At 35.8% G+C, this 27875-nt stretch overlaps 4 protein-coding genes across 6 annotated transcripts; 1 reads left to right on the forward strand and 3 right to left on the reverse strand.

Annotated features, from left to right (window-relative positions):
- Window positions 1-204: 204 nt before the first annotated feature.
- Window positions 205-907, reverse strand: LOC140794250 (heavy metal-associated isoprenylated plant protein 16-like). Its single transcript, XM_073146191.1, has 3 exons — window positions 790-907; window positions 610-688; window positions 205-526 (listed from the first exon to the last, which is right to left on the reverse strand). Exons 1-3 carry the CDS (start codon window positions 796-798, stop codon window positions 249-251), a joined length of 366 nt encoding a protein of 121 aa, XP_073002292.1. The 5' UTR covers window positions 799-907; the 3' UTR covers window positions 205-248.
- An 8274-nt stretch (window positions 908-9181) lies between these two features.
- LOC140793705 (heavy metal-associated isoprenylated plant protein 47-like) lies at window positions 9182-10087 on the reverse strand. Its single transcript, XM_073145358.1, has 3 exons — window positions 9865-10087; window positions 9683-9761; window positions 9182-9598 (listed from the first exon to the last, which is right to left on the reverse strand). Exons 1-3 carry the CDS (start codon window positions 9871-9873, stop codon window positions 9315-9317), a joined length of 372 nt encoding a protein of 123 aa, XP_073001459.1. The 5' UTR covers window positions 9874-10087; the 3' UTR covers window positions 9182-9314.
- Window positions 10088-20322: 10235 nt separating this feature from the next.
- Window positions 20323-21124, forward strand: LOC140794134 (heavy metal-associated isoprenylated plant protein 47-like). The gene is made up of 3 exons (XM_073146014.1): window positions 20323-20463; window positions 20571-20703; window positions 20834-21124. Exons 1-3 carry the CDS (start codon window positions 20455-20457, stop codon window positions 21052-21054), a joined length of 363 nt encoding a protein of 120 aa, XP_073002115.1. The 5' UTR covers window positions 20323-20454; the 3' UTR covers window positions 21055-21124.
- A 330-nt stretch (window positions 21125-21454) lies between these two features.
- LOC140794133 (E3 ubiquitin-protein ligase RGLG2-like) lies at window positions 21455-26715 on the reverse strand. 3 transcript variants are annotated; one of them, XM_073146012.1, is made up of 12 exons: window positions 26599-26715; window positions 24940-25169; window positions 24030-24114; window positions 23470-23610; window positions 23239-23352; window positions 23058-23155; window positions 22820-22899; window positions 22632-22737; window positions 22418-22545; window positions 22163-22304; window positions 21926-21982; window positions 21455-21827 (listed from the first exon to the last, which is right to left on the reverse strand). In XM_073146012.1, exons 2-12 carry the CDS (start codon window positions 25114-25116, stop codon window positions 21747-21749), a joined length of 1209 nt encoding a protein of 402 aa, XP_073002113.1. In that variant the 5' UTR covers window positions 25117-25169; window positions 26599-26715; the 3' UTR covers window positions 21455-21746. The 3 variants fall into 3 exon arrangements, with proteins under 3 accessions (XP_073002113.1, XP_073002112.1, XP_073002114.1); XM_073146011.1 differs by lacking the exon at window positions 26599-26715 and adding an exon at window positions 26352-26589; XM_073146013.1 differs by lacking the exon at window positions 26599-26715 and adding an exon at window positions 26352-26541 and having other exon boundaries at window positions 24940-25138.
- Between the last annotated feature and the right edge of the window lie 1160 nt (window positions 26716-27875).

The following is a 27875-nucleotide window of genomic DNA, read 5'->3' on the forward strand; positions in this document are numbered from 1 at the left end:
AAAAAAGAAAGGTTGAATTAGAAAAATTCAAAGAAAATAACAGAGTATAACTAAAATAATTGAGCATATAATGTAGATAATGTAAGTCGTGGAATTAAAGCTATTAGAATAAGAGATCAAAAAGATTAATTAATCATCAAAGCAATAACTTATATTATACACGCACTCCTTTAAGATCTTAACGCAACGAGCAAAAGACGACTAAAGAAAAAAAAAAAAAGTTTCTTCCCATTCCACACATGCATGCTCTACATAATGTTGCAAGAATTCGGATAATAAGTAGGCTCATAATAAACATAAGGATAAGGTTGCATCACACCACCATGGTATGGCATACATATTGGAGCTTCATTGCTACCGCTTGCCTCTTGTTCTTTCTTCTCCTCTCCTTTCTCTTCCTCTCCTACGCTGATCAACTCCGCGTAACGCATCCGTTTGCGAAGCGCCGTCGTTAGGGCGATCGAGTCAAAGCCATCGCCGATGACAACAATCTTGTCTTCTCCTTCCAATGATGTAGAAGTAACACCTACCAGGTTAAACAGTTTAAAACCTAGAAAAAGTTGATATGCATGTGTACTGCTTGCTAAGAATAAATAAGTTGATGATTACCAGAGAAGCCAGCAGCAGTCTTGAGAGCCTTTGATCTCTTTCTTGCATCCTCCATGGTGAGCTTGATGACAACCTTTTGCTGAAATGAATCAAAGGAAAGAAAGTTAGAGATGATCATCTCAAGCATGCCAAGAAGTGAGTACCAAGAGTAGAGGTCGATCATTGAGTTGGCTTAATTACCTTAACCATGTTTGGTGTTGGAAAAGATGGTCTTAGAAATCTACGTGGTTTTGTTAACTAGGAAGCAATTCTTGCTAGCTTTATAGAGGCAAATGAGAAGAAAACGGAGTGGTAGTATAAAGGACTGAAAGGATTCATGCACGGCTTTTTATTAAAGATGACAAGTTGGAAAACTTGGCATTGCTTGACTTGTTCTAAGCTGATCCAAGTCTAATAACTGTACATTTAGTTCCCCTTCTTCTTTCGAGGCACCAACTGATAGTAGGATGTGGGGTCGAACCTTATTTCAGTGGTGTAAAGGAAAAAAAAATTATATCCTATTTGTATTTATAGGTGATTTTAGTGAACTTAGCATAACTAAGCACTTCGGCATAAGCTTTGTGATTGGATGCTAAGCCGAGTGATTTAAAAAATTAGTTGAGCAACGCGATAACTTAGAGCATTTGACTCAGCAAAGTTTGGTTTGGAAGTCTGATTCGACAATTCTGCAACTCATTGGTTGCATTAGCTTGATGAGATGAGTATTTGAAGAAATGTGCTATGCCACTTGTTAAAATTTGAAGTCTTGTTTAGTCTAGTAGATATAAAGAAATCAAAAGATTAGTTGTGAAGAAGCCTGTCTCTGGGCAGATACTTGTATCTAAGACGACTTTGACTCGGTATAATTTCTTAGCATCGGATGGAGAATTGTCAATGGATGTCGAGGAGATGTGAAAAGTAGGGCTCTATTTGGAGTCAAATCCTGGTGGATTTCAATTGATTTTATTTTATGAGAATTTCACCGTCTAGCAAATAATGAAAATTAAAATAAACTTCAGCTAACATTATTGTTTGAAAATATCTAAGAATTCATCTCAATATGTTCTATTTTCTTATTATACTATTTACCATTAATATGAGTTAACTATACAATATATATATAAAACAAAATTATGATAATAATACATTATTTTAGAAACTAGTAGTATATTTATTAAACCAACTAAACCAACACTCATTTCCCAATTATCCAAATAAAAGGGCTCTATTATGAATGAGATATGGAACGATCCATTTATAGTAAAAGTGAAAATTTTCATATGTGGTAGCCTCAAAGTCGTGGATCTAATGGCTTTGGAATAAAATAATGTTGAAGTCATGATAAAAAGATATAACTAAAATAGTGAAGAAATGTCAAATGACATTGTGGTAGTCCTCGAAGAGCAGGAGACAACCGTGGGATGGTGGAGATTGGGCCATAGGGTAGGCTAGCTCGTGAAAAGATGTGCGAATTAGGGTTGGTAGCTTTATAGGATTTCTAGGTTAGATTTACTACTACGATTAAGAGGTAAAGACAAGATAAATAAATTAACTTAATTTGATATTCATCCCACGATGATAATTAACCCATGACCTCCTCTATATATAGTAGTAAAGTCATAACATGTAAGACCCGATTTGCTCTAGTAGACTTACATCCGCTAATTATCTGCTTAAATTAAATTTAAAAATAATAATAAAAATAATCAGCTAGACTCAACTCGACTCTATCTAACTAACTCGACTCTCATGGTCCAATCATAATAATCCATCATGCTTCCGACACTTTGTCCTCAAGATAACTAATCATTGACATCCTTGTACCCGTAGAATAGATCGTACCGATTAGCGGACTCAAGTTCATCCTCTTTGATCCCACCTAGGAATATGATGTAGGGTGGATTGCACTTACATTTACAATTAAGGGTAAAATGGTCATCATTGTAAAACTACAAGCTCTTCTTTCTGCACTCCTTCAAGTCATTGGGTGCAAAGTGATGCGTGATCTGCTAACGGCTGGGCTGGGTCGCTTAAATTAAATTTAAAAATAATAACAAAAATAATCAACTAGACTCAACTCGGCTCTACTTAACTAACTCGACTTTCATGGTCTAATCATAATAATCCATCACGCTTTCGACACTTTATTCTCAAAATAACTAATCATTAACATCCTTGTACTTGTAGAATCGATCGTACCGATTAGCGGACTCAAGTTCATTCCCTTCGATCCCACCTAGGAATATGATGTGGAATGGCTTGCACTTACATTTACAATCAAGGGTAAAATGGTCATCATTGTAAAAGTACAAGCTCTTCTTTTTGCGCTCCTCCAAGTCATTGGGTGCAAAATGATGTGTGATTAGCTAGCGATTGGGCTGGGCCACTTGTGTAGACTGATCTGGAGTAGGAGCAAACTCAAGTAGGCCTTGGGTATGAGCCGCCATCCTCCTCTCTTCCTTGGGAAGCTAGTTTAGTTGGTCCAACTTTGATTCCATCAGTATAGCTATAGAGAAAGCTTTCCTCAGAAGTGGTGGGCCTTAAAGCCTTGAACTCAGCTTGTATGTCAGATATGAGCCCACTAATGAACTCTTTAGTGCAAAATCTGACCAATTGGTGACTTGGTTGTAAATCTATTCCAACTCTTCTTGGTAAGCCCAAACTCTTGTTGACTAATTTAGCTTAGTCAGTATAGCCTAGAAGTCCTCATATTACCTAATCGGGCACAAATTGCGTCAGCAAAACCCTATCAAGATTCAAATTATCAAGTTCGCTCTATTGATCATCACGCCCTCCAAGTAAAACGATGCAAGCTAGACCTTCTGGTGGTTAGGCATGTCATGGTACGTGAAAACTTTTCTACTAGATAGGTTCACTCTAGTGGTCTCCTCTAGAAAACTTTAAGAAATCAAGCTTGATAGTCCAAGCTTGAATTTCTTAGTGTGGTCCATCATAGCAAGCCAACCGACCTCACGGTGGATACTAATCACATTAGTTAGGAGCCCATGGGTCTAGCTCGCATCGAGCTAGGGTTGCATGCAGATCCAGCTCAATAGTTGATGCAGGCCTATCGGGTCATTCCACTAGTCATCCTTAGGCTCGTATTTAGGCCCAAAGTCTTGCTCATGGATCCAAAACTAAATCACATGAGGTGGTTGAAACATTCTGCAAGAATTCAATTTGCCTTGAGATTCATGCACTTTATCTTATCTATAGAATCGTCTGGACCCTAAACTAACCCTAGGGATGAAAATAAGTTTCAACCTAGGGCCATTGCCACAGGTCGTTGTAGCCTCGGTGGCACCTAGGCAAGGTTGTTGGCCTACTGTAATCATCAACCGGCAAGTCCTCATTACGACAGAGTGGTGACAAACTTAGGACAAAATTTGAGCTTAGGCACGATCTTTGTAGCAGTGGCCATGGCGCATCGTCAATGGGTCCATCGGCCCTTGATGGTTATGGATAGGCCAGGGCCTCACTATAATGGAGCCGTGGCGGCAGAGAGGCTTGAGGAAGCTAGCGCGATATGGTTTGGCTACGGCGGTGTTACAACAAGCGTAGCCATCGGGTTCAACTAAGCGATATTAGCCGCAAGCTGCGATGGCCACCAATGGATGGCACCGGATGAGGATCCTAACTGTTGCCCCGGGGGCCACGAAAGGCTTGTAGATTCCTCCATGAATTTAAGTATCACCATCACCCACACTGGTGGGTTCATCGATGACAATGGCTGGTGGTGGTAATCTCCCTCAGATTTGCGTCAGATTGTATGTTTACCATCGGTTAAAAATGGGGCTCTCATACCACTATTATGAGCTAGATCTGGGTCAATCCATTCATAGAAAAATTATAAAATATTTCATCTCGGAAGTCAATCTAATGGCTTTCCAATGAAGTGATTCCAAGGTCGGTTGAAAAAAGTATCACTAGAATATTGGAGGAAGGTCAAAATAGGATATAAACAGGAATACCAACATTGCAGCGGTCGTTGGAGATGGCAAGCGGCTGTGGGATAGTGGAAGTTGGCTGTAGGATAAGGTGGCTCATGAGGGGAGATGTGGTTAACGTTTGGTAGCTTGATATTGGTTCTAGATTAGATCTACTTCTTAAAAAAAATAGATAATAGTGATTAAAAGATAAAGGCAAGATAAATAAATTAACTAATTAACTCGATATTTATTCCATGATGATAATTAACTAATTATCTATCCTATCTATAGAGTAGAGTCATACATATTCGCCTTGTTAGGCTTACATCAGTGAATTATCTATTTTAATTTAAATTTAAAAATAATGAGAAAAAATAATTAACTAGACTACCTAACTGACTCGAATCTCATCGTCGGATTGTAAAATTCTAACTAGAGTATATATATTCTAGATAGTGTTATATATATTTTTCTAAACTTTTTACTAAATAACCAAGGGCAAAAGTGTTGTGAGAATAGATGCAAAGAGAAGAGGCATATATAGATGATGTGGTTTGGCACAATAAAGTCACCTCAAAAGGGATATTGGGTTCACTACATCAAATCTAGTTATCATAGAGACTTTTATTGTAGTACTAGTAACCTTGGGCTAAGGGGTTTGAACATCCTAAAGGGTCGTTCAAATGCCTTCGACTTTCTGCTAAACAAGAAGAGGGTTCAAACGGTCTCACGTCGCTCGAGTCAAAGAGTGCAAAATAGAGTTTCAACGAAGCGTAAAGCGCCCCCATAAATTGTTCAAATGCTTGACATTGATGTCATTTTGTGTTAGAGTTAATCTGAATATGGATGGCTGCCCCTCCCTGCCTTTTTCCATCTCTTGTCTCTATTCTCTTGTTCTCTCAAGCTATGCCACCATCCTCCGTCCATAATAACTCGATCCTGCCACATGCCTCCATGATGGTTCCCCCCGCCCCCCTCCCCCTGTGTGAGCATCATGTTGGGAATTACACTAGGCGGTGCGCTAAGGCTAGCTAAACCCAGCCTGATACGGGTGTGATGGGGCTAGCTAAACCCAACCGGACTGGCTAGGGTCCAGACCAAAGTGCAGAGGGGCTCTTCCCTCCCCCACTCAACACCGTCCCCACGAAGCCTAGCCTCCCACGGACGGCCAGTCGATGCTCGACCCACCGCATATAGAAGGGAAAGGAGGGAGTACCATGGCAACCCACGGTGGCCCACGGTGAAGCACTCAAGGGCCTCACGAAGGAGCTGTCCCCTTGCCCAGCCCAACAACTATCGAACTTGGCTGACCCCAACTATCGCTAGCCTATTGAGCGCACATAAAGCCAGTGGAGACGCACGCACCCAAAGTGCCACCCTTTTAAGCGAAAATAAATGGATGCGAAATGAGGGAGCGAGGGAGGAGGACTCACCAACAACAATGGTTCTCCAGCACTGACCACGGCAATAGCAATCACAACGACAGTTGGGTGGTGAGAGAGGGGTGTACCTTGGAGAAGAGTAGTGAATTGGGAGGAGGGAGAAATAGAGGGGGATGGGCAGCCACCCTACACGTCACCGATGGGGTGCATAGGGGGGCTTAGTCCTGCCTCTCCCTCACCTTTGACTTGACAAAGGAACTCTCTTTGTCAAGCACGAGTGGGGTGCGGGTAAAAGATGGGTAAAGGAGGGCACGTGCAGAGAATGTGCCCCGCACTTTTATTTGGGTGTTACACCTTCTTCCTTAATTGTCATACCTTCCTAGACCTATAAGGTTGGCCTCTCCTCCCTTCTCTTTTCCTCTCATACTCAAATCCACCACTTCCATCATTATCTCAATCATGCCCCTTCCTTTGCCGACATCATCTAACTATCCATCCGCCAACATAATCCATCCTAATTAAGGACATTATAGTAGAATTTTAATTTTCGCAATAATGAGGGCAACCATGAATATATAAATGTTTGGTTAAGTTAGAAACAATTTCTCATGAAATCCAACTAAAATCATATAATTTCATTATGTATAAAAGAAAAATCAAAATCATTCCAAATCAATTGAATTCCTCTGACATTCTAGACAAGTGATCTCTGTCGTATTGGAGGATTCAATTATCTTTAGAATGTCTAAAATTAGTCATGTATTATTATTTTAATAGAAAAAATTATAAGTAGCATTGGGGAGGTGTTATATTATTGGGACGAATACAATTTTCTTTTTGGATAGGGGCCCAGTTTATTGGGGAAAAAAAATCTCTTCTTCCAGCTATTTGCAACTTTGACTTTAGCTTCCTGATGCTGTGCAACTGATCCAAGAAATTAGACAATTAATAAAGGACTAGTCCTATTCTCTATACTAAAATACCCTTTCTTGGAGAAAAACTTGCAGATCATTTTGACTTGCCTCATGCCAGCTTTATAACTACTCCGATCCAAAAGTTATACCATACTTGGCTTCCAAGAACAAGTGAGATGTCTTGAAGAAGTCCACGCACATTTTCAACTCACATAACAAAATTTAAAAAAAAAAAATCTTGGAAAAGATTCAAGAATACGACATATTATGACCCAGAGAACCATGAAATTTAGTCAAAGCATGCATATATGGCTAAGGTTAGAGGGGCGGAAGGATTATGTATTATAATATTCATCTTGTATTTACATATATAGTTAAACTATCTTAGATTATATTTATTGGACCGTGTACTGGTCATTTTTTAATAGAATATTCATATATTTAGACATAGATGACATTGATGTGGAGGAGTAGCTAGCTTTTTTACTTTCTTTTAATTATTTTATTTTTAAGGGATTTTTATAAATCACACCCTACATTTTGCCTATTATGTGATTCGCACCCCACCCCGTCTTTGGGGATTTTATTACGCGACCCCTCATTTTTTCTATAATGTTCATTTAACACCCTAACGTTACTTTAGCTAACTGATATTAACCATGTTATATAGTTTATGTGACTCTAGTTCAAAGATTACAAAAATACCTTTAAAAGTTTCTGACATAACCTAAATTCCCACAAAATCCTTCTTTCCCAAGCTAAACCCTAACCCCACAAAATCTAAATCATCTTATCTATAACTAAACCTTACTTCATAAAATTATATCAAAACTCACAATCCACAATAATCCCCCAAAATCCCTAACAAGCCTTAGAAGCTTTCCCCGACTTTACCTATTTTTTCCCATTTCTCCAGCTCAAACTCTTTTTTTTCTTCATCTTTTTCCAAATTTTCTTCATCTCCCTCTCCATCTTTGAGGTCACAAGCAACAAAATCGACTTGGCGTCTGGGGAGCTCTTAGATCTCCATGTCTTGGAGTTTAAAAGCTCTAAGATTAGCTTAACATTTAGGTGATGTTCTCCATGGTTTGAGAAAATAAGTATAGATATTCAAGTTATGAATAAAATTAGAGATAAGTACAAGGGTAATTTAGGAATATTATAAATTACATAGTGGATTGTAACAGAATATTCTCTTTTTGGTATCATTCAGTTTAATTATGGTTAGGTTAAGTTAACTCGGGGTGTTAAATAAACATTATGAGAAAAATGAGGGATCGTATTATAAAATCCCCAAAGATGGGTGCGAATCATAAAATAGTTAAAATCCCTAATTTTAAATTAGCTATTGTTGCAGCCCTTTCATGGGCTTTGTACTTTGGTTAGCGTAACATCCCATTAAAAAGAAGGGGTAAACATACACGTGCACTCATTTTTCTTTTCTTCCTCTCCATTTCTTCTTCTATTTTTTTGCTTTCGTTTCTTCTCTTTTTCTCTCTTTTCTTAATCGCAGCTCCTGCTTTACCCTTTTTATTCTTGCCGTGTCAAAGTGCCGATAGAGCTCACCAACCCCGTGGCCCGCATAGCTGATGAGTCCTCTTCGACCTTGTAAAATTAATTTGAGTTTATTTCACTCTTTAGCTCTTCCCCTATTTTTTTTATTTTCCTTCTTTTGGTCCCATCGGGTGATCGACTTATCGAAAACCTCGTGCATTCTCGCGCCAACTAGGTAGCTTCCTACCATCATCCTCAGACCGATGGTGCTCTTTATGGTGGATTGGGCTGCGGCCTAACCCAAGTATCTTGTTTAGCTTGTAATTTTTGGGTTAGTTGTAACTCAACTCATTACTTTGGGCCTTGAGCTAGCCTAACTAGGGTTAGTTTTTTTTTTTAATTTATATTAATTTTTTATTTAATTATTCATGTCAATTTGAATATTATTTATCTTTAGAAAATAGCTTTGTTAGTTATAAAAATTGTTAAATATCAAGATTGTTAGATAACGTTAGGGTTCTAAATGTCACTGCGAATTGTTCATAATTGGAATTTATCTTTAATTATATTTACTCATTATTGTATTTTTATTTATATTTCTTTTACACTATAGACACAGATACATATTAGACTTTATAGTCACCACATTTTAGTAAAAATATTTTTAAATTAGTAGATGAAGAGTTCATTAAAAGCCCTACATTCTTAAAAGTTCAAATTGGAATACGTCATTAGAGTTTAAAAAAAGCGTGGAAGCAGGGTGTTTTAAAGGTTCAATTAGAAATATTGAAAAGAAAAGAAAAAAAACAGAGAGTATAGCTGAAATAATTAAGCATATAATAATGTTGATAATTAAGGCGTGGAATGAAAGAAATTAGAATAAGAGATCAAAAAGATTAATTAATCATCAAAACTATAACTTATATTACATACCCACTACCCACTACCCACTCATTTAAGACCTTAACGCAGTGAGCAAAAATAAATAAATAAAACACATGCATGCTTTACATAATGTTGCAAGAATTAGGATCATAAGTAGGCTCATGATAAACATTTGGATAAGATTGCATCACGCCACCACGGTATGGCAAAAGCATTGGATCCACGTAATACTTAGGAGCTTCTTTGTTACTGCTTGCCTTTTCCTCTTTCTTCTTCTCCTCTCCTACGCTCATCAACTCCGCGTAACACATCCGTTTCCGGAGCGCCGTCGTTAGGGCGATCGAGTCAATGCCATCGCCGATGACGACAATCTTGTCTTCTCCTTCCAGTGATGTAGATGTAACACCTACCAAATTAAAAGTTTACAACTTAGAACAATTTGATATGCATATGCGTACTGTTTGCTAAGAATAATTAAGTTGATGATTACCAGAGAAGCCCACAACAATCTTGAGAGCCTTTGATCTCCTTTTTGCATCCTCCATGGCGAGCTTGATGACAATCTTTTGCTGAAATGAATCAAAGGAAAGAAAGTTAGAGATGATGGTCTCAAGCATATCAAGAATTGAGTACTAGAGTAGATGTTGATCATATATTGAGTAGCTTAACTACCTTAACCATGTTGGTGTTGGAAAAGATGATCTCAGAAATCTATGTAGAATTTGATGGTTTTGATTACTAGGAAGCAATTCTTGCTAGCTTTATAAAGGCAAGTGAGAGGCAAACGGTGTGGAAGTTTCCTTCTCATAAGAATGGCATATAGGAAGACCTGGGAGTTGCTTGACTGCTTCAAAGCTGAACCAAGTCTTCTTCTTAGCATTATTAAATAGATATAGTTTCGATCTTTGTCCATATCCTATCTTTATAGATTTTTATCACTCTACCAACGGAGTTAAATTAAATAAAAATGTAAAAGAACCTTTATAACCTAAGAACAGCAAACGAAAATAGAGAAAATTACACCTCTTCTAAAAATAAAAAATAATAAATAAAAAAATACCCCTCGTTTTAATTTTAAATTTGGTTCCCGTTTTATTTTATATTTATAAGATTTATTTAAAAATATTAAGATCATTTTTTAATACATTTATACGGTAACGGATTATTTAGAAAACTAACAACCAGGAGCACTAAAAATAATGTACATGAATTGAATGATAAATAATAATAACAAATATAAAATATAGGCTATCTTCTCTAGAAAAATGAAATTTAATTTACTTCCGCGGAGACCACGTGTCACTTACGATGTGAAACCGTGTCCCGGTTTCAGACCTTGACTTCCACGAAGACCACTTTTGATTACTATATTAATATTTGAAAGAGGAAAGGATTCCTTCGCGTCGCAAGCATCCAGCTACTCATTCCACTTTTTATCATTTTCTATTGAAATCTGCATAAATCTGCATAAGCGGGAATAAATCTATAAAGTCTTGCGCGAATAGGTAGGTTATTAGAAATACATCACCACATTAAGTTTAATGCCCCAGCCCGTCACGAGTACGTGCACGCCCATGTGCCCACACGGCACGTGCAGCGTACGAGACAAGACGAGCGCGGCCTATCACGCGTAAATATACTTATGCTCACATAATCAATGACCAAATAAATCATACTATTAACTAAATAATACTATTAACTAAATAAATCTGTTAACATATGAATAACCAAGTCCACAATAATATACACTAGACCACTATATAATCTGGCAAGACCGAAGTAGGCCACGACAAACCATCAAGATAAAACTTATAACCACTAACACACGAGTACAATATAATCCATTATGTATTATACAAATCATCGTATAATATAATAGAATATAAATATTAAATATTAGTATAACTCAGTTTCTATATAAATTATCATCTATACCGTCTCGTATCTATAGCTCACCTCTTCTTTGCTCTAAATATCTTCTTAGTATTTCTAAAGTCGCTATCATGTATCATATATCTAATGGGTTAGAAAAATAAAATAAAAAGAGCCATGAGCTAAATGCTCAATAAATAGACCTTACTCCGAATCAGTGATACCAAATATATAGTAAATTATATACTAAATAATATGAACCACATAGGAGCATCATGTCATTAATGAGTATATGAATGTATATTTAATAATATATAAATAAAAGGTAGATATCATGTCATAACTGATAAAAGTATATAAAAGTATATAATTCTCGATAATTTAAAAATAAATTTTTATATTATATCATCATCATAACTCTCTTTTAAATATGACACATATGATGCAAGCCGATCATGACTATGCTATAATATCAAATGCAACCACATATGATGTATATTGACCACTCGATAATTAGGTATATCAAATGATAATGAAATCATATGTATTTCTCAACATCACGATCATCACCGACATCTCAGTATAATATCATCATACTAGACCATTGTGAACAGTTAACATCCGATACCCAGTCTTAAATTCAGCCCGAAGGCTCACAGCATATACTACCAACCGTTAAGGGTATCTCAATCATATAATCATACCCTGCCAATTATTAAGGGCATCATCATCATCTTGACTCGGGTACCTAACTAGCTGATAGAAACAACATGAGGATAGCTCGCCACATATGTTTTAGTGAACAACATGTGTCCGAATGTCTGCTGCACATAGAGACTAGTGACCTCGGATGTAGGGTCATAGGATCACGACTATGTCAAGCAATCAATCATCTCTAGGCACGCCCTAACTCTCGTGCTCACTCAGGTATCCTAATGCTTTCTACCAACCATTCTGTCAATCAGATTTTATGTTTTCCTTCTAAATGACAGATTATATACATTTTATCTTGTACTATAATAAGTTATGCATATCGAAAATTTAGGTGGTATGGAAGTCAAATAAATATATTGTAATAACCCAAGCTCAAGTAAAAAAAAAAAAACTGCACTGCATGGCACGACAGCTCGTGCCATGCAGTGGCAGCAGAGTTGGGCGCCACGCGCGCCACGCGCCCCAAGCGCCGGCCCGGCCAACCTGGCCGAGCTAGCTGGCGCGGTGGGCCCCTACCGCCGCCGCCGTCGTAGCCCCTTCTCTCTCTTTCTCTCTTTCTCTCTTTCTCTCTTTCTCTCTCTCTCAGATTCATTTTCATCTCCCTCTCTTTCTCTCTCTTTCTCTCTCAAACACCCCTTCTCTCTCACTCTACCTGCTGCCGCCGCCACCTCCACTAGCGCCGGTAAGCTTCTCTCTCTTTCTCTCTTTCTCTCTTTATCTCTCTCTCTACCTCTCTCTCTATCTCTCTTTCTCTCTTTGTCGGCTTTCTCTCGGACCGCCGGAAGATTGAGCCGTCGGCGAGAGGCCGACCGCTGAGTGGCCACCAGCGGCCGCACCCCTCCCCCATGGCCCAATCTTCTTCTTCTTCTTCTTCTTCTTCTTCTTCTTCTTCTCTTTCTTCTTCCTCTCCTCCTCCTTCTTCCCTTCTCTCTCTGGCTGCACCCTGCAAAGGGTGCTGGGCTTGGCCCAGCACTATATATAATTATATATATATATATATACATATATGCACAATTAATTTAGCTTAGTTAATTTAATATATTTAGGTTATACAAATTAAATATAATTATATCATAGTTAGTAAATAATTCTAATTATACCATGTTTAGCAAAACACCTGCAATATACATTACTATTATTATCCTAGGTAGGTAATAGTAATTATTAGGGTTATGTACGTATATTCTTACGTAATTATTTGTAGTAACTTAATTCTTATTTTCTTAATTATCAAGGAGAATAATAGGTAGATAATTATGTTTTAAATACACTATTAGATAACATAATTATGGTTAATAAATAGCAAAATAATTATATAAATGAAGAGTACATAATTACAAAAAAGAAATTATCTTTTTGTCGAGTTAATTTTAATTAATAGAAAAACTGACATATTTGTTATAAATAATTTCAGCTCCCGACCCCCCTGTTCAAGACCCCGTGGACTTAATTATCGAGGTTTGATCGTTATCGTAGCAACGTGAACAAGTGGTTGTTTGGTATTTGTAGTGGTGGTGAGTAGTCTTATCCCTTAGACGTCTTTCTCAAATTAGGTTATATTATATATTTATGTACATGCATGTTTTGGCCTCTAGCATGATTATATGATTTAATCTAGAGATGATTACAGTCAAGCATATTTTATCATGCATTCGATTATGCTAATTTGGGATATGAGTACATTGGTGATATACATAGAGATGATTAGAGATGATTCTACGGTTATTTATAATTGTATACCGAGTTGATCTATAGCATGAGTGTGTATGTAATAGATTAGCATGAGTATGCATGTGTTGACGATACAGTTGGAGACTACATTGTATCATTTTCTCTTGATTCCTATTCCACCTAAATTCCTGTTATGCATTGACTTGTTATCGTACTGGATATATGCATTTGATCTGACATTTAGAAGAAAAGCATGAAATGTGATTGATAGGATAGCTGATAGAAAGCATGAGGATACCCGAGTAGGCGCCAGGGTTAGGGGTGCTTGGAGTGATGATTATGGTCGCTGATATGCGATATCTCCTGGCCCATGTCCGAGGTCAGTTGAGTCTGTGCGCACAGACAATCGAACACATGCCGTTCGCCAGGGCATATGTGACAAGTTATCCTCACGAGTTTTCTATCAACTATGTGGGGTGCCCGGTCTGGATGGAGGTTGATACCCTTAGCGGATGGCAGGGTATGGTTATATTTGAGATACTCCTTGCCGATGGCAGAGTATGATCGGAGCCTTCGGGCATGATGCTGAGACCGGCACGGTGTTGACCCCAATGCACAGTGGTCTAGTGTGATGATATTATACAGGGATGTCGGTGATGATCGTGATGTTAAGAAATGCATATGATTTCATTATTATCTGACATACCTTATTATCGAGTGGTCAATATACATCATATATGATTGTATTTGATATCATAACGTGGTTATGGTCGGCATGCATCATGTGTCATATCAGAAAGAGAGTTATGATGATCACATGACGAGGTGACCTGTTTATTCATTGTCGAGGATTATGTATTCTTATCAGTTATGACATGTTATATATATTTCATTTATGTATTATTGAGGACACATTCATTTACTCATTCATGACATGATACTCTTTCTGATTCATATTATCCAGTACTTGATTTACTCTCTGTTTGGCATCACTGATTCGGGGTAAGGTCTATTCACTGAGCCTTTAGCTCATGACTCTCTTTGTTTTCGCCTTTCCCAAAAACCTAGGTGAACGAGAGGAGCAGGATTCTCCCTTAGAGGTCTTGCCGATAAGTGAGGAGTAGAGTGTGATTAGTGTTATATGTCAGATGAGTTATCTTATCTAATGTATCAGTAGACCTTCTCCAAAGTGTATCTGTATCATTGTCTTATATTTTAGCAGGTGATTTTGTACTTGTATAATTATGCATATACCTCTGTTGTGTATATGTAGTTGTGAAAAGCTCTTGATGATGTGTTGTGGCATGTGTGGAGCCCAGGTAGGGTTATCTGTATGATGTCGACAGTTAGACTTGAGTTATTCTCGGTCTAGATATTATGGATAAAATTATGATGTTGCTACAGATTTATTTGCTTATTAGTATCCAACCAAATGGTCTGGTGCTACGCACGTGCCGTATGGGCTCGTGCCATGCACGTGTTTAGGGTTTGGGTGTCACATATATGATACGATAAAATCTCTAATAATACATGTATCACATGCATATTCATTGTAGTCTATCACATGCATACTCATGCTAGAGATCATCTCGACATATAGTCATAGTAGTATAATCATCTATAATCATCTCTATATATTATCAGCATACTCATATTCAAATCCAAGATCAGTCTAATCAAATGCATAATAAAATTATGCTCGACTGAAATTATCTTTAGATAATTCATATAATCATACTAGAGGCCAAAATATGTATATACATAATTATATAATATATCCTAATTTTATAAATACGTCTAGGAGATAAGACTATTTACCATTTGATCAGAAGACCCAACACATATATCCCTCACGTCCATCAATCAACCATCACTAATTGCTAGTAAGGTTCCCGAGGTCTCAAATAAGGGAGTTCAGAGTCTGAAAATATTTAAGTAGTATAAAGTTAGTCGTTTATCCAATCATAATCTATTCAAGTAAAAATATATAATTTATTAGGTTTAAAATTAATTAGATTTGTAGGATAAATTTAATTGTGATAATGTTAATATGCTAATACCATAATTTATATTTATTAACAAGAATCCTAGTTCGCCAATTATACACTAAGTAATATAGTAATTTATCTCTTTTTGTATATAATTAATGACAGCCATATATATATAATTTATAAAAATATAATTATAAATATAATCTTATTAATAATTATTTTGTGATACTTACTCTTATTTAATTAATCATAAATTATAGCCATTATCCTATTATACAAAAATAATATGCAAGCTTAGTATTTCATTTTATACGAAATAGTAGACAATAATAAGATGCTAAAAATAGTTATATAAATTATAAATATAATATTATTATTAATAAGGCTACATGTATTGATCTAATAACTAAACCATAAATAAAATTTATACGCAAATATTTATAATTATAATTAATAAATTATTATACTAAAAACACTTGGCTAATAATTATACTAATGCGTGTAATTAGCAAATTAATTAATTATCTAAATAATAAATTTACCTAACATTAGAAAATAGATTAAATAAATAATAGAAAATAAAACAAAAATAAAATTCTTCTTTGTTACAGTGCTGGGCTTGCTAGGGCGAGCCCAACACTATTGCAACAAGAGGAGGAGGAGGAACTGAGAAGGGAGAAGAAGAAGGAAGAAAGAAAGAAAGAAAGGAAGGAAGAAAGAAAGAAAGAAAGGAAGAAGAAGAGAAGCGAAAAAGGAGGGCAGGAGAGTGCAGACTCGGGCCGGTGGGAAGGGCACCGGCCATTGCTGGCTATCCAGCTGCCGGCCTCTCGCCGGCGGCTTGGCATCGGCGAGCCTGAGCTCGGGTGTGTGCGCGCGCGCGCGCGAGAGAGAGAGAGAGAGAGAGAGAGAGAGAGAGAGAGAGAGAGAGAGAGAGAGAGAGAGAGAGAGAGAGGGAGGGAGGGAGGGAGGGAGGGAGGGAGAGGGAGAGGGAGAGGCAGGGAGAGGAGCTCACCGACGCCTGTGGAGGTGGCAGCGGTGGGTTCCAAGGACGGTAGTGGTAGGCCGATGCCGGCAAGAGAGAGAGAGTCCGAGAGAGAGAGAGAGAGAGAGGCGGCGGAGGGGGGTATTGGCGACGGCGATGCCCGCCGCACCAGCAAGCCTGGTTAGTTTGGTCGGGCCGACTACTGGGAGCGCGTGGCCAGTTTGCTCCATTGAACACTTTTTTTTTGACAAATAGTCTTGTTAAACCCTCGTTTCAAGCTCCATTGAACGTATAAAGCATATTTAGTTTCTAATGGATTTCATCAACAGGAGGGCGTTGATTTTACCGAAACATGCAGTCCTGATGTAAGGCACACCACCATCTAAATGGCTATTGCATTATCAGTCCATTACCACTGGCCTGCTCGTCAACTCGATGTTCGAAATGTGTTTTTTTTTCATGGGTCACTAAGAGAAGAGGTCTACATGTAGCAGCCTACGGGATCCACAAATCCCAACTTTCCTCACCATGTTTCTCGCCTCCACAAGTCTTTCTATGGCTTGAAGCAAGCTCCGCGAGCTTGGTTTCAATAGTTTCCGTGCTATCTTAAGGATCTTGGTTTTAAAGAGTTCAAAAGTAATTACTCTTTGTTTACTCACCATCACAAAAGTTGTTAAAGTTTTCTTACTAATATATGTGGATGACATTGAAAACTAGAAATATGTCTACTCATATTTCTTGGTTAATTCATAAACTTGGTAAGCTTCTTGTGACGAAGAACCTAGGTAAACTCTATTATTTCTGTGGAGAGGAAGCTCACTATGCCAACGGTGGTTCGTACCTTTTCCGAACCAAATACATCATTGACTTACTACTTCACACCAAATTTACAGATGTCAAACATATATTTTCTTTCAATCACTTCAGTAACAATATAAATGTAAGTGTTGAAATCAATTCACTGTGTAATACAATTAATTTCTTTACAAATGCCTATGTTGATGACTGACCGGCAATCTTGTCTTCTCCTTCCAGTGATGTAGATGTAACACCTACCAAGTTAACAGTTTACAACTTAACTTAGAATAATTTCATATGCATATCTGTACCGCTTGTCAAGACTAATTAAGTTGATGACTGCATGATTAGCTTGATGATGAATCGAAGGAAAGAAAGTTAGAGATGATCGTCTCTAGCTTATTTAGAATTGAGTACTGTGAGTAGATGTTGATCGTTGAGTAGATTAATTACCTTAACCATGCATGTTGGTGTTGGCAAGGATGATCTCAGAAATCCAAGTAAAAAGAATTTGAGGCAAACGGTGTGGAAGTTTCCTTCTCATAAGAATGGCATATAGGAAGACCTGGGAGTTGCTTGACTGCTTCAAAGCTGAACCAAGTCTTCTTCTTAGCATTATTAAATAGATATAGTTTCGATCTTTGTCCATATCCTATCTTTATAGATTTTTATCACTCTACCAACGGAGTTAAATTAAATAAAAATGTAAAAGAACCTTTATAACCTAAGAACAGCAAACGAAAATAGAGAAAATTACACCTCTTCTAAAAATAAAAAATAATAAATAAAAAAATACCCCTCGTTTTAATTTTAAATTTGGTTCCCGTTTTATTTTATATTTATAAGATTTATTTAAAAATATTAAGATCATTTTTTAATACATTTATACGGTAACGGATTATTTAGAAAACTAACAACCAGGAGCACTAAAAATAATGTACATGAATTGAATGATAAATAATAATAACAAATATAAAATATAGGCTATCTTCTCTAGAAAAATGAAATTTAATTTACTTCCGCGGAGACCACGTGTCACTTACGATGTGAAACCGTGTCCCGGTTTCAGACCTTGACTTCCACGAAGACCACTTTTGATTACTATATTAATATTTGAAAGAGGAAAGGATTCCTTCGCGTCGCAAGCATCCAGCTACTCATTCCACTTTTTATCATTTTCTATTGAAATCTGCATAAATCTGCATAAGCATCATCAATCTGGGAATAAATCTATAAAGTCTTGCGCGAATAGGTAGGTTATTAGAAATACATCACCACATTAAGTTTAATGCCCCAGCCCGTCACGAGTACGTGCACGCCCATGTGCCCACACGGCACGTGCAGCGTACGAGACAAGACGAGCGCGGCCTATCACGCGTAAATATACTTATGCTCACATAATCAATGACCAAATAAATCATACTATTAACTAAATAATACTATTAACTAAATAAATCTGTTAACATATGAATAACCAAGTCCACAATAATATACACTAGACCACTATATAATCTGGCAAGACCGAAGTAGGCCACGACAAACCATCAAGATAAAACTTATAACCACTAACACACGAGTACAATATAATCCATTATGTATTATACAAATCATCGTATAATATAATAGAATATAAATATTAAATATTAGTATAACTCAGTTTCTATATAAATTATCATCTATACCGTCTCGTATCTATAGCTCACCTCTTCTTTGCTCTAAATATCTTCTTAGTATTTCTAAAGTCGCTATCATGTATCATATATCTAATTGGGTTAGAAAAATAAAATAAAAAGAGCCATGAGCTAAATGCTCAATAAATAGACCTTACTCCGAATCAGTGATACCAAATAGATAGTAAATTATATACTAAATAATATGAACCACATAGGAGCATCATGTCATTAATGAGTATATGAATGTATATTTAATAATATATAAATAAAAGGTAGATATCATGTCATAACTGATAAAAGTATATAAAAGTATATAATTCTCGATAATTTAAAAAAAAATCTTTATATTATATCATCATCATAACTCTCTTTTAAATATGACACATATAAAAATAAATCTTTATATTATAGTCATACCCACTACCCACTCATTTAAGTGATTTCAACATTATTTCTAATGGTAGTTCATAAAAGTTAAAAGTAGGAAGGGGGCAGGATGAAATTAATAAGATTAGATGATAATTATACCAATGAATAGTTGTTATTGAAGTTCTATGCTGTTGCCAAACTAAACAAGGAAGAGTACAATTGGGAGATTAAGTGTAAGAAACCAAAAATAACATCCAAGAATCGAATCAATTACTAAACAAATATAGCAATTATAAGATGGACTTACGGACTATCCATTAAAATACTCAATCAAACTTGTGATATATTATTTTTTGTGATCATTCCAACTTCAGTGACTCACAAGCTTGATGCACAGAATAAATCTTAAATATGGGATAGGTATAAAATGTTAGTCTTTAGTTTAAAAAACTTTAATATAAAATATTTATGCACAGAATAAATCTTATTTCAGTCTCTCTCTTTCTTTCAAGGTACAACCGAAGACTTTGGGTCTCGGAAGACTTTGACATTGGGTGTCCGAAGACGTGTGGTTGCTTGACTTGTTATTATAGACTAACCAAAATTAGTTTGTTGACCCGAATGTGCCATGCCACTCCAGTGTCCAAACTCTTCTTTAGTCTAGTAGATAGAAATCAAACAAAAGATTAGTAGTTGTCAAGTAGTCTCTTTCTAGGCTAAAAACTTGTAATCTAGGCACGTTTGTTTCCAAGGCTACTTTGACCCGGAATCCGTAGGCCCTTCTATCTGTCTATCTATCTATCTATCTATCTATCCAAATTTATCATTAGATATGTAAATCTTGTATATTTGACTTGATAATACTCAAAAGTTAGATACTAAGACTACAGGATTAGCATATAAGTAAATCAACTTGAAAAGTAAGCAGGCAATTATATGTAAATGTATATATTTCGAAAAGTATATATGTAAAGATAATGAGGGATTTAACTTTAAGTTTAGAAAGACCAGAGAGGACTCGGACTAGGTCCATGGCTCGTTTAGGTTGATTTAATCCCTGACCTCCCATGAAAACCGTTTAATTCTCTCTTCGATCTTGTCTATATAAAGGCTGCAGGGTTTGCAGGCCATCCAGCCACTAAGAAATAGCATACTTTAGATTCTCAGAGAAGCTTACTTTTCCAACACCAACATGGTTAAGGTAAGTAATTAGTTAATGATCATCTCTACTTATATATATATATATATTTATACTAGATTAGTTTGAGATCATAGAGATCTGTAACTTGAATCATTAATATATTGCAGCAAAAGATTGTGATCAAGGTGTCTATGGAGGGTGGTTATAGTGCAGGCTACCTTTGTTGCTTAATGAAACTGACCTCTATGGAGTGTCCAACAAAGAGATCAAAGGCTCTCAAGATTGCTGTTGGCTTCTCTGGTAATCATCAACTTATTTATTCTTAGCAAGCAGTGGTATATATATATATATATATATATATATATATATATATATATACATTCAACTTGCTGTACTTAAGTAATTAAGTTGTAAAATGTTAACTTGGTAGGTGTAATATCTGCATCACTGGACGGCGAAGATAAGATTGTCGTCGTTGGCAATGGAGTTGACTCAGTTGCCCTAACTAGGATGCTTCGGAAAGGGATGCACTACGCGGAGTTGATTAGTGTAAAAGAAGAGGAGAAAGAAGAGAAGAAAGAAGAGAAGAAAGAAGCAACTTGTTTGCCATATCCTTGTATGCAACCATATTCTTACGTTGTTTATTTATGAGCCTACCTATAATCCTAATTCTTGGAGCATCATGTAAAACAATATATATAATATTTATTTATACTATAAATGATTTGTGCAAGTTAGATCAAGATTTAATGGTTTATGTCCGTCTCTAACTTAATCTAATCTTAGCTTTAATTAAACCTTATTCAATATGAACTTTTATAAAGTCTTGTTTCATTCAAGCTCAATCTAAGTTCGGTTAAAATATGCTTGAATTGGGCTGGTCTAAAGCTTGGGCTCAAATTAGACTAAGCTTATGCTCATGTCAAAATTAAGTGAGCAGTATATGAAGTAAAGATGAAGAAGAGTGCGGAGTCATTTCTCACTCTTATAATATCCCATCAATATTTATTGAGGTACTAAATGACAGAAAGACAAAATTAGAAAAAAGAAATGAGAAAACCAAGTATATTTTTGATACAAATAATCCTACATAGAATTCTAGTATTTGCGGTCTAGTATAATATACATGTGGCATTGTTCTGATGGCAGCAAGCCAAACAGACAATAAGTTATACATATATGTACAAGATCTACTAGGAGATCCAACAAGTTCAGCATGACTCTGATAGTGCGGTAAATATCAACAAGAAGCTGAATTCAGATGCAAGGTATGTTCTTCAGCCTCTAAAATGGAAGTTTTATTTAATCACCACTCACTTGAAATGCATTTGTGTATCTGTACATCAATATAGCCTTATCCTTGTGGATATCTGGCTCTGACACAAGGGGCAACGCTGCATATCTTGCCCACAGTCGTAGCAAGTCTGAAGAAGATTATGGTATTAGCCATAGAATTGAAAAAGGAAATGAACTGTGAGAGCAATAAAAGATTTTTTTTTTTTTTTTTTTTTTTGGTCTGCACCTGATGTCCACATCCAAATGCAAGATCCTTTGGCTTCCACATGCAGATGGGGCAAATCTGCAAACAAAATGTGTTAATTTTTTTTAAGGGCTTGTTTACAGTCCAAATTCAAGTATCAAGTAGTGCGAAATTAAATGCTATCTTCGTAATAAGTATGCCATCTTAAGCTTCAATATGTTTTTATATTACAGTTCAACAATTCAAAGATATGAAGTACGCTAATTAAAAAAAGAATACCAATTTATCTTCTAAAGAACTTTCTTGTGGGATAGCATTAGTTCTTGTATTAAATGAATTCCCTTGCTCGAAGCTATTTGATCGGGAATAATTCCTGGTTGGTGGGGGCAGACAAGCCTTTTGAGGTCCTCCTCGCCGTCGACTGAAAGAAAGGAAGCAAAGGTAGGAAAAGAAAGAGTCAGGTATCATGTCATTTGCCTGACTTAGATTTCCATATTACAGTTACACAATTAGTGTCAGAACACCATGCAGTACCCTAAAAGTTGGAGGTCCATTGTTGCTCTATATTGCGAAGGAATCTCCATCAATGCCGCTAGGGCAAATTCTGCCTCCTTCCTATCCATAGGAATGCTTTTGGACATAATCTCCGTAAAATTCACAAACTGCATTTCACCGCGAGTGTTTACAAATTTCAGCTATGCTTATTGCAGAAGATATGACTCCAAAAATTTATTAGCCAACTTGTAACCTGGAAATTATCAAATGCCCGGGAAGGTATATTGTCATCAAACTCGTGCATCATATCCCAGGGTCCATCACCCACACCAACAAGAACTATTGACAAAGGGTACTCACTGCGAAATGAATACAATCAAATAATGTAAGCAGAATAAGAATGTGTAGAAGAAATATTATTGAATCTTGTTTGATAAGCACCTAGCTCCCACTATGGCATTCAAAGTGTCTCGTTCTTGTGGACTCAATTGCCCAAATTGCGTCTCAACACTTCGTGTTACCTATCAGAGAGAAGTAGAGGGGATCAAGTACCGACAAACCAGATACGCAACCAATTGACAGAAAAGGAGACTAACATATTTCAAGAACAAAGAACAAGCACAAAAACTACAATAGCTTAATTTGTATAATGAAAGATCTAAGGGAAACAATGACTTACCTGTCCATCAGCAATTATCAGAAGAACATGATATTGGCCACCAGTACCATCTACAATGCCTGTAGCTGCTTCAATTATTGGTGCAAAAGATGTTGGTCCTGTTGGGCATGAAATTTTCAGGTTTCAGTGAGTGTGATTAAATGTACAGATTAGAAATAAGAAACATGAACATTGCACAAACCAGCTAGACGAAGATTTGGAACTATTTCTCTATATCGCCTTAATGCTTCTTCAAAGCCATCACATGGTCGGTTATCTGGATAAAAGCTGAATACCTCCTTATCATGGGTGGAAGCTGCGTACCAGATAAAGAGTATACGATTAAAACAAATAGCTCTCTGTAGATCCAAACTAATGTGTTCTTCAAAATGTTATGCCATGCAAAATTGAAAAGTGGAATTATGTTATTTACCGTCACCAAACCCAAAGCAGGGTATGAGATTATCCTCATCAAAAGCTGAGAGTGTCCTTCCAATAATAGATATTGCCTGCTCATACGGGTTTGGAGTACTTCCAATATCGTGCAAACAACGACGGTTGAAAGACATTTTACCTAAGAAAAAGAAGCACAATCAAAACCTGATATTTCACCATAAATGATTAAATTCTCTGTGACGATGTAACCAACTTATGATGGATTCAGCAAGGCCTAATTATAAGTTGAAATGACTGGGTACGTGGGTAACACTACTTATAAATCTCCTGTTGTGTCTAATCATAACAGCAGCATCTCAACATTTTGCAAAACTATAATTAGCATGCTTCATGGTCTCTGCAAGATTGTACAGTCGAGAAGTTCTAGTTGAATTTACTCCTGTTTCTTACATAAGTGGCTTAAGTCTTGCCCAAGTATTGTTGATTACTTGATTACTCAATCCTCACAACTTATTATGCACCAAGCAGCGAATAAATTATAGTTTTAATATGCAAGAACAAGGAGATACTGCAATGATAACTTTTTTTAAGGTCAACCTGTCCATTCATTGCTCTTTGTGAAATCAATCCCCACTATCAGATTTGAAGATTCAAGACCTGCTTGTGCCAAAGCTTCAGTCACCTGAAAGCAGAACAGAAGCATGTTGATTAGTCCTCCTTTTTCTTCATTTCCTAGTTAACACCTCTCAAGCAAGTCTGGTCATTAGATACAATAAAGAAATTCGTTCTTACCGAATCTTTATGAATTAAGATAAAAGATGAGTATCTAATCACACGTATGATATGAAACATAAGCATTGTATATATATTCATATTATAATCTTCACAGGTAAAGAAGAAAACCAAAATTATCGAGTATATTATGATGTTTATGTGTTCCGCTCTTTGCTTAGTCATGTTTGAAACAGAATGACATGGAGTTGGTGCTGCTCACAGAATACATATCATGAGTCATGAAAGAAACTCAAACTTGATGTATGTTGAATGTCAAAAGAATTATGCTCACTGTTAAGTTATGTGCTCTAAATGTAACGCTTATAAAAATTTTTGGTACCTTGTGACCATTCAAGAACATTGCTTTCCATTCCATTTTACAAATACTCAAAATATTTCATTACTAAACTAGATGTTGGACAAAGACAAGGGATGCAATCATAAACAAATCAGGACTCTGACATCCATTGTGTAATCCAAACTAGAAAATTTTAGTATGGAGATTTAGTATACAGTTATAAATTCCAACGTATTTTATTTAGTACATAGATTCATCTAAAACATTTCCTTATCTAGAAATCAAAGCCTCAAACTAATTTAACAGTTCCGTACCATTACTTTAACACTAATCTCTCAGTTGCAGATTATGCAACAAATTTTAAGCTACCAAATCAACAAAACACAGCTGGTTGGAAGAAGCATTTATCTGGACTACACTAGAACAGTATCATACTTGATTTAGAGTGCGGTAGTTATCATCGATCCTTGAATACTTCTTCTGTATCCTGTCAATAGTTTCAGGCTGCACATGGTTATCGCGGTAGGGAGGATATCTCGGACCATATCCTGAGGATGAGCTCCCATAATCATAATGGCGATGAGAATAAGGTTTGGATTCTTTTCCTCCCATTTGTCCAAGTATCAGATCAACTCTGAAACAATGCAAGATTTATATCTGACCTCCTGATCATGGAAAAAAAAAAGTAACTACCTTCCTTTCTTGAAATGAAATGCAATTGCTAAGCACCAATACTAGACTACACAGTAAACAAAGAAGTCAAAAGTAAAGAAACATCTGTTCCCTACTTTGCTTTCTGAAGAATCCAGAACTTAGAGAGTAGAAGAGAAAGTATTCTTGAGCTTGGTTTGAATTTTAAGTAGAGAAAGGTGAGAGGCTAGGAGTGAAAAAGGGCCCCTCAAAAGCCATCTCTTTTTCCTCCAAAAGTGGAGAGAATTGGAGAGAAAGGAGGGAAAATTTTGTTTTCTTATCCCTCCTCTTTGTTGTATCCAAACAAGTGAGAAAAAGGCCATTTTTTCTCTTTTGTTTCCCTTCCTTTCCCCTATTCTTATTCCTCTTTTCTAAAGAGAATTCTGACTTATTTAGGTTATATAAGTCAACTAAGCAAAGCATTTCATATCCTTCAAAAGAGGATGAAAGCAAACCTATCTTCTAACACTGCAAAAAAATAGGTCTCAGCATCAACTTATAACTGAAAATTTAACAATCTATACAGGATTAACAAAGAACATATGAAAAAAAAAAAAGGAATCTCTTTCATGAGCACAAACTAATTAAATCTTAGAAGTACAGAAATCTGTACTTCTAGATGAACAAAACCCAACTCTTCAGAAAAAAAAATAGAATACAATCCTGAAGTAAATTTCGAATTGAAATGTGACATTAAAATAAAAAAAGCCTCAATTTACCTCATAACATTAATCCAAACGAAGTAATATAGCAGCAAAGTTATGAAGAATTGTGAGTTTGGCATTACTTGGTAAAAGATCATGTCAGCAAGAAAATTAACAAACAAATTAAAAGAAACAGAAGCTTGAGCTAAAAAAAACCCTAACGAACTGGAAAAAGAAATTGCTCGAAATCATAGGATTAGCAAATGATATCTAGTTCTTCCAAGAATCATAGGATTGAACAAAAAGATCTCAGACATTAATCAAGCAACATAAACGAGTAAATATCAAAAAGATACCAACAAAAACAACCAAAAATTAGTTTGAATCCAAATTAATAAGACGCGAAGCATGACGCCACTTCTCTAATCAATTTACTTCAGAATACATGATTTTGATCACTACCAAGATCATTAAAGAACAAGAATCCATTAAAAATAGCTCACTTAGACGTACCAAGAGTGGAGACGTTCCCAGATAATTCCCAGAGAAGAACAAAGAGAGACAATAAGAGAACGATGTACAAATGAATCAACAAAGCGAATAGTTTTAAATGGGAAAAAAATGAAGAAAGAAGAGAAGACCGAAGAGGTCAAGTCAACCCAATGAACAAAAAAAAAAAACAATGAATGATTTCTTATTGATTTCTTGCAAGATAAGTATGAAGGAAGCATTAAGACGATAACAACACGGTAAAAAATACATTTGGGATGGCAGCTTAAAATTGGAGCGGCCGTTGACTGGGGAATTGGAGGAGGTGGTAAGTTCTCAATTACTCCACGAAATTTTAATTTATATTAGCTTTAATATTTGAAAGAAGGGTTAAATGCAGTTTACCCCCCCCTGCACTTATAGAATCATTTATCCCCCATCTAGAAGAAATTTGTACCAAATTATGTACTTACTACCACTAAACTAAAACCGTTGACTTTCTGTCCAATTTAACGTAGCCTCATGTAAATTATCAAAATGTCTTTATTATATTAGTCAAACAAACTGATATGGAAGAAGGGTTTGAGTGTTTTCGTAATTTATATTTATTTTATTTATTATAATAGAGTGTTTTGGTAATTTAGAGAAGCTATATTAATTTGGATGAAAACTCTAACAGTTTATTTAGTTGTTAGTATGGGGAGTGATTTTATATTAAAAAAAATTAAGGCTTTCTCTTCTTTTTTTTGCCAATTAATTATTCTGATGGATCATATTTAGGGTTGTTTGGTTTGAGAGTTTTCTTAATGCCGCATCAATTAATGCAGTATCTAATTCAAAAAAAATTTAAAAACCTAATGAAACGCATAGAAATTTACTGTATTTAATCATCCCAATCTGACTCATCTTTCTCTTCCCATTTTAATGTCAATCCAACTCCAACACATTTCGATCCTAACCCAAGCCCAACCTATCTCTCTTCTCACCTCTCATTTCCCTTCAACCCAGACTTATATTTTTTCTCCTCTCTTCTATTCTCCTCTAATTAAACACCTATTTACTAAGTACGTCACTATAAAATATAACTAACTAAATATATGTTTAATAAATACAATGTTATGAATTACAATCAATCAAACAAATTATTTACTTTTCTAGGTACAAAATAGAGAAATATATCTCTTAATATACATGTATTTCTTAAAAAAGAACCAAACCACACTCTTAATTAATAGCTAGAAATATATGAATAAAAATTAGAGTAACTTTCCAAATTCAAATGTTTCATTTAATTTTATTCATTTTTATCAATAATATGGGAGTCGGTAGATTATTCGTAGGTTGGATGAAAATGTCATCCATTCTTCGCTAGGTTTATACCGGAGTTTTTATAATTTAATTGCATTTAATTTTATGATCGACAATAATAGATTCTAGTGTAAACTAAATATTTAAATTATGTGCATTCTATTATAAAAATGTATGCGCTCAATTTTATATGCCAAGTTTAAAAGTAAATATAATTAAATTGTAAAAACCTTAATTTAT

Source organism: Typha latifolia, chromosome 8, assembly GCF_019914945.1.
Source record: "Typha latifolia isolate L0001 chromosome 8, TyphaL0001v2, whole genome shotgun sequence".
Lineage (NCBI taxonomy): Eukaryota > Viridiplantae > Streptophyta > Magnoliopsida > Poales > Typhaceae > Typha > Typha latifolia.

Excerpts from the sequence above, each read along its gene's own strand:
- LOC140794250 (XM_073146191.1), bottom strand. Across the intron at positions 527-609 it reads GACTGCTGCTGGCTTCTCTG|GTGTTACTTCTACATCATTG; the intron begins GTAATCATCAAC and ends TTAACCTGGTAG.
- LOC140793705 (XM_073145358.1), bottom strand. Across the intron at positions 9,599-9,682 it reads GATTGTTGTGGGCTTCTCTG|GTGTTACATCTACATCACTG; the intron begins GTAATCATCAAC and ends TTAATTTGGTAG.
- LOC140794134 (XM_073146014.1), top strand. Across the intron at positions 20,704-20,833 it reads GATTGCTGTTGGCTTCTCTG|GTGTAATATCTGCATCACTG; the intron begins GTAATCATCAAC and ends TTAACTTGGTAG.
- LOC140794133 (XM_073146012.1), bottom strand. The coding sequence starts at position 25,116 with ATGGGAGGAAAAGAATCCAAACCTTATTCTCATCGCCATTATGATTAT. Across the intron at positions 22,546-22,631 it reads GGGCATTTGATAATTTCCAG|TTTGTGAATTTTACGGAGAT; the intron begins GTTACAAGTTGG and ends GGTGAAATGCAG. Across the intron at positions 21,828-21,925 it reads CATTTGGATGTGGACATCAG|ACTTGCTACGACTGTGGGCA; the intron begins GTGCAGACCAAA and ends AATCTTCTTCAG.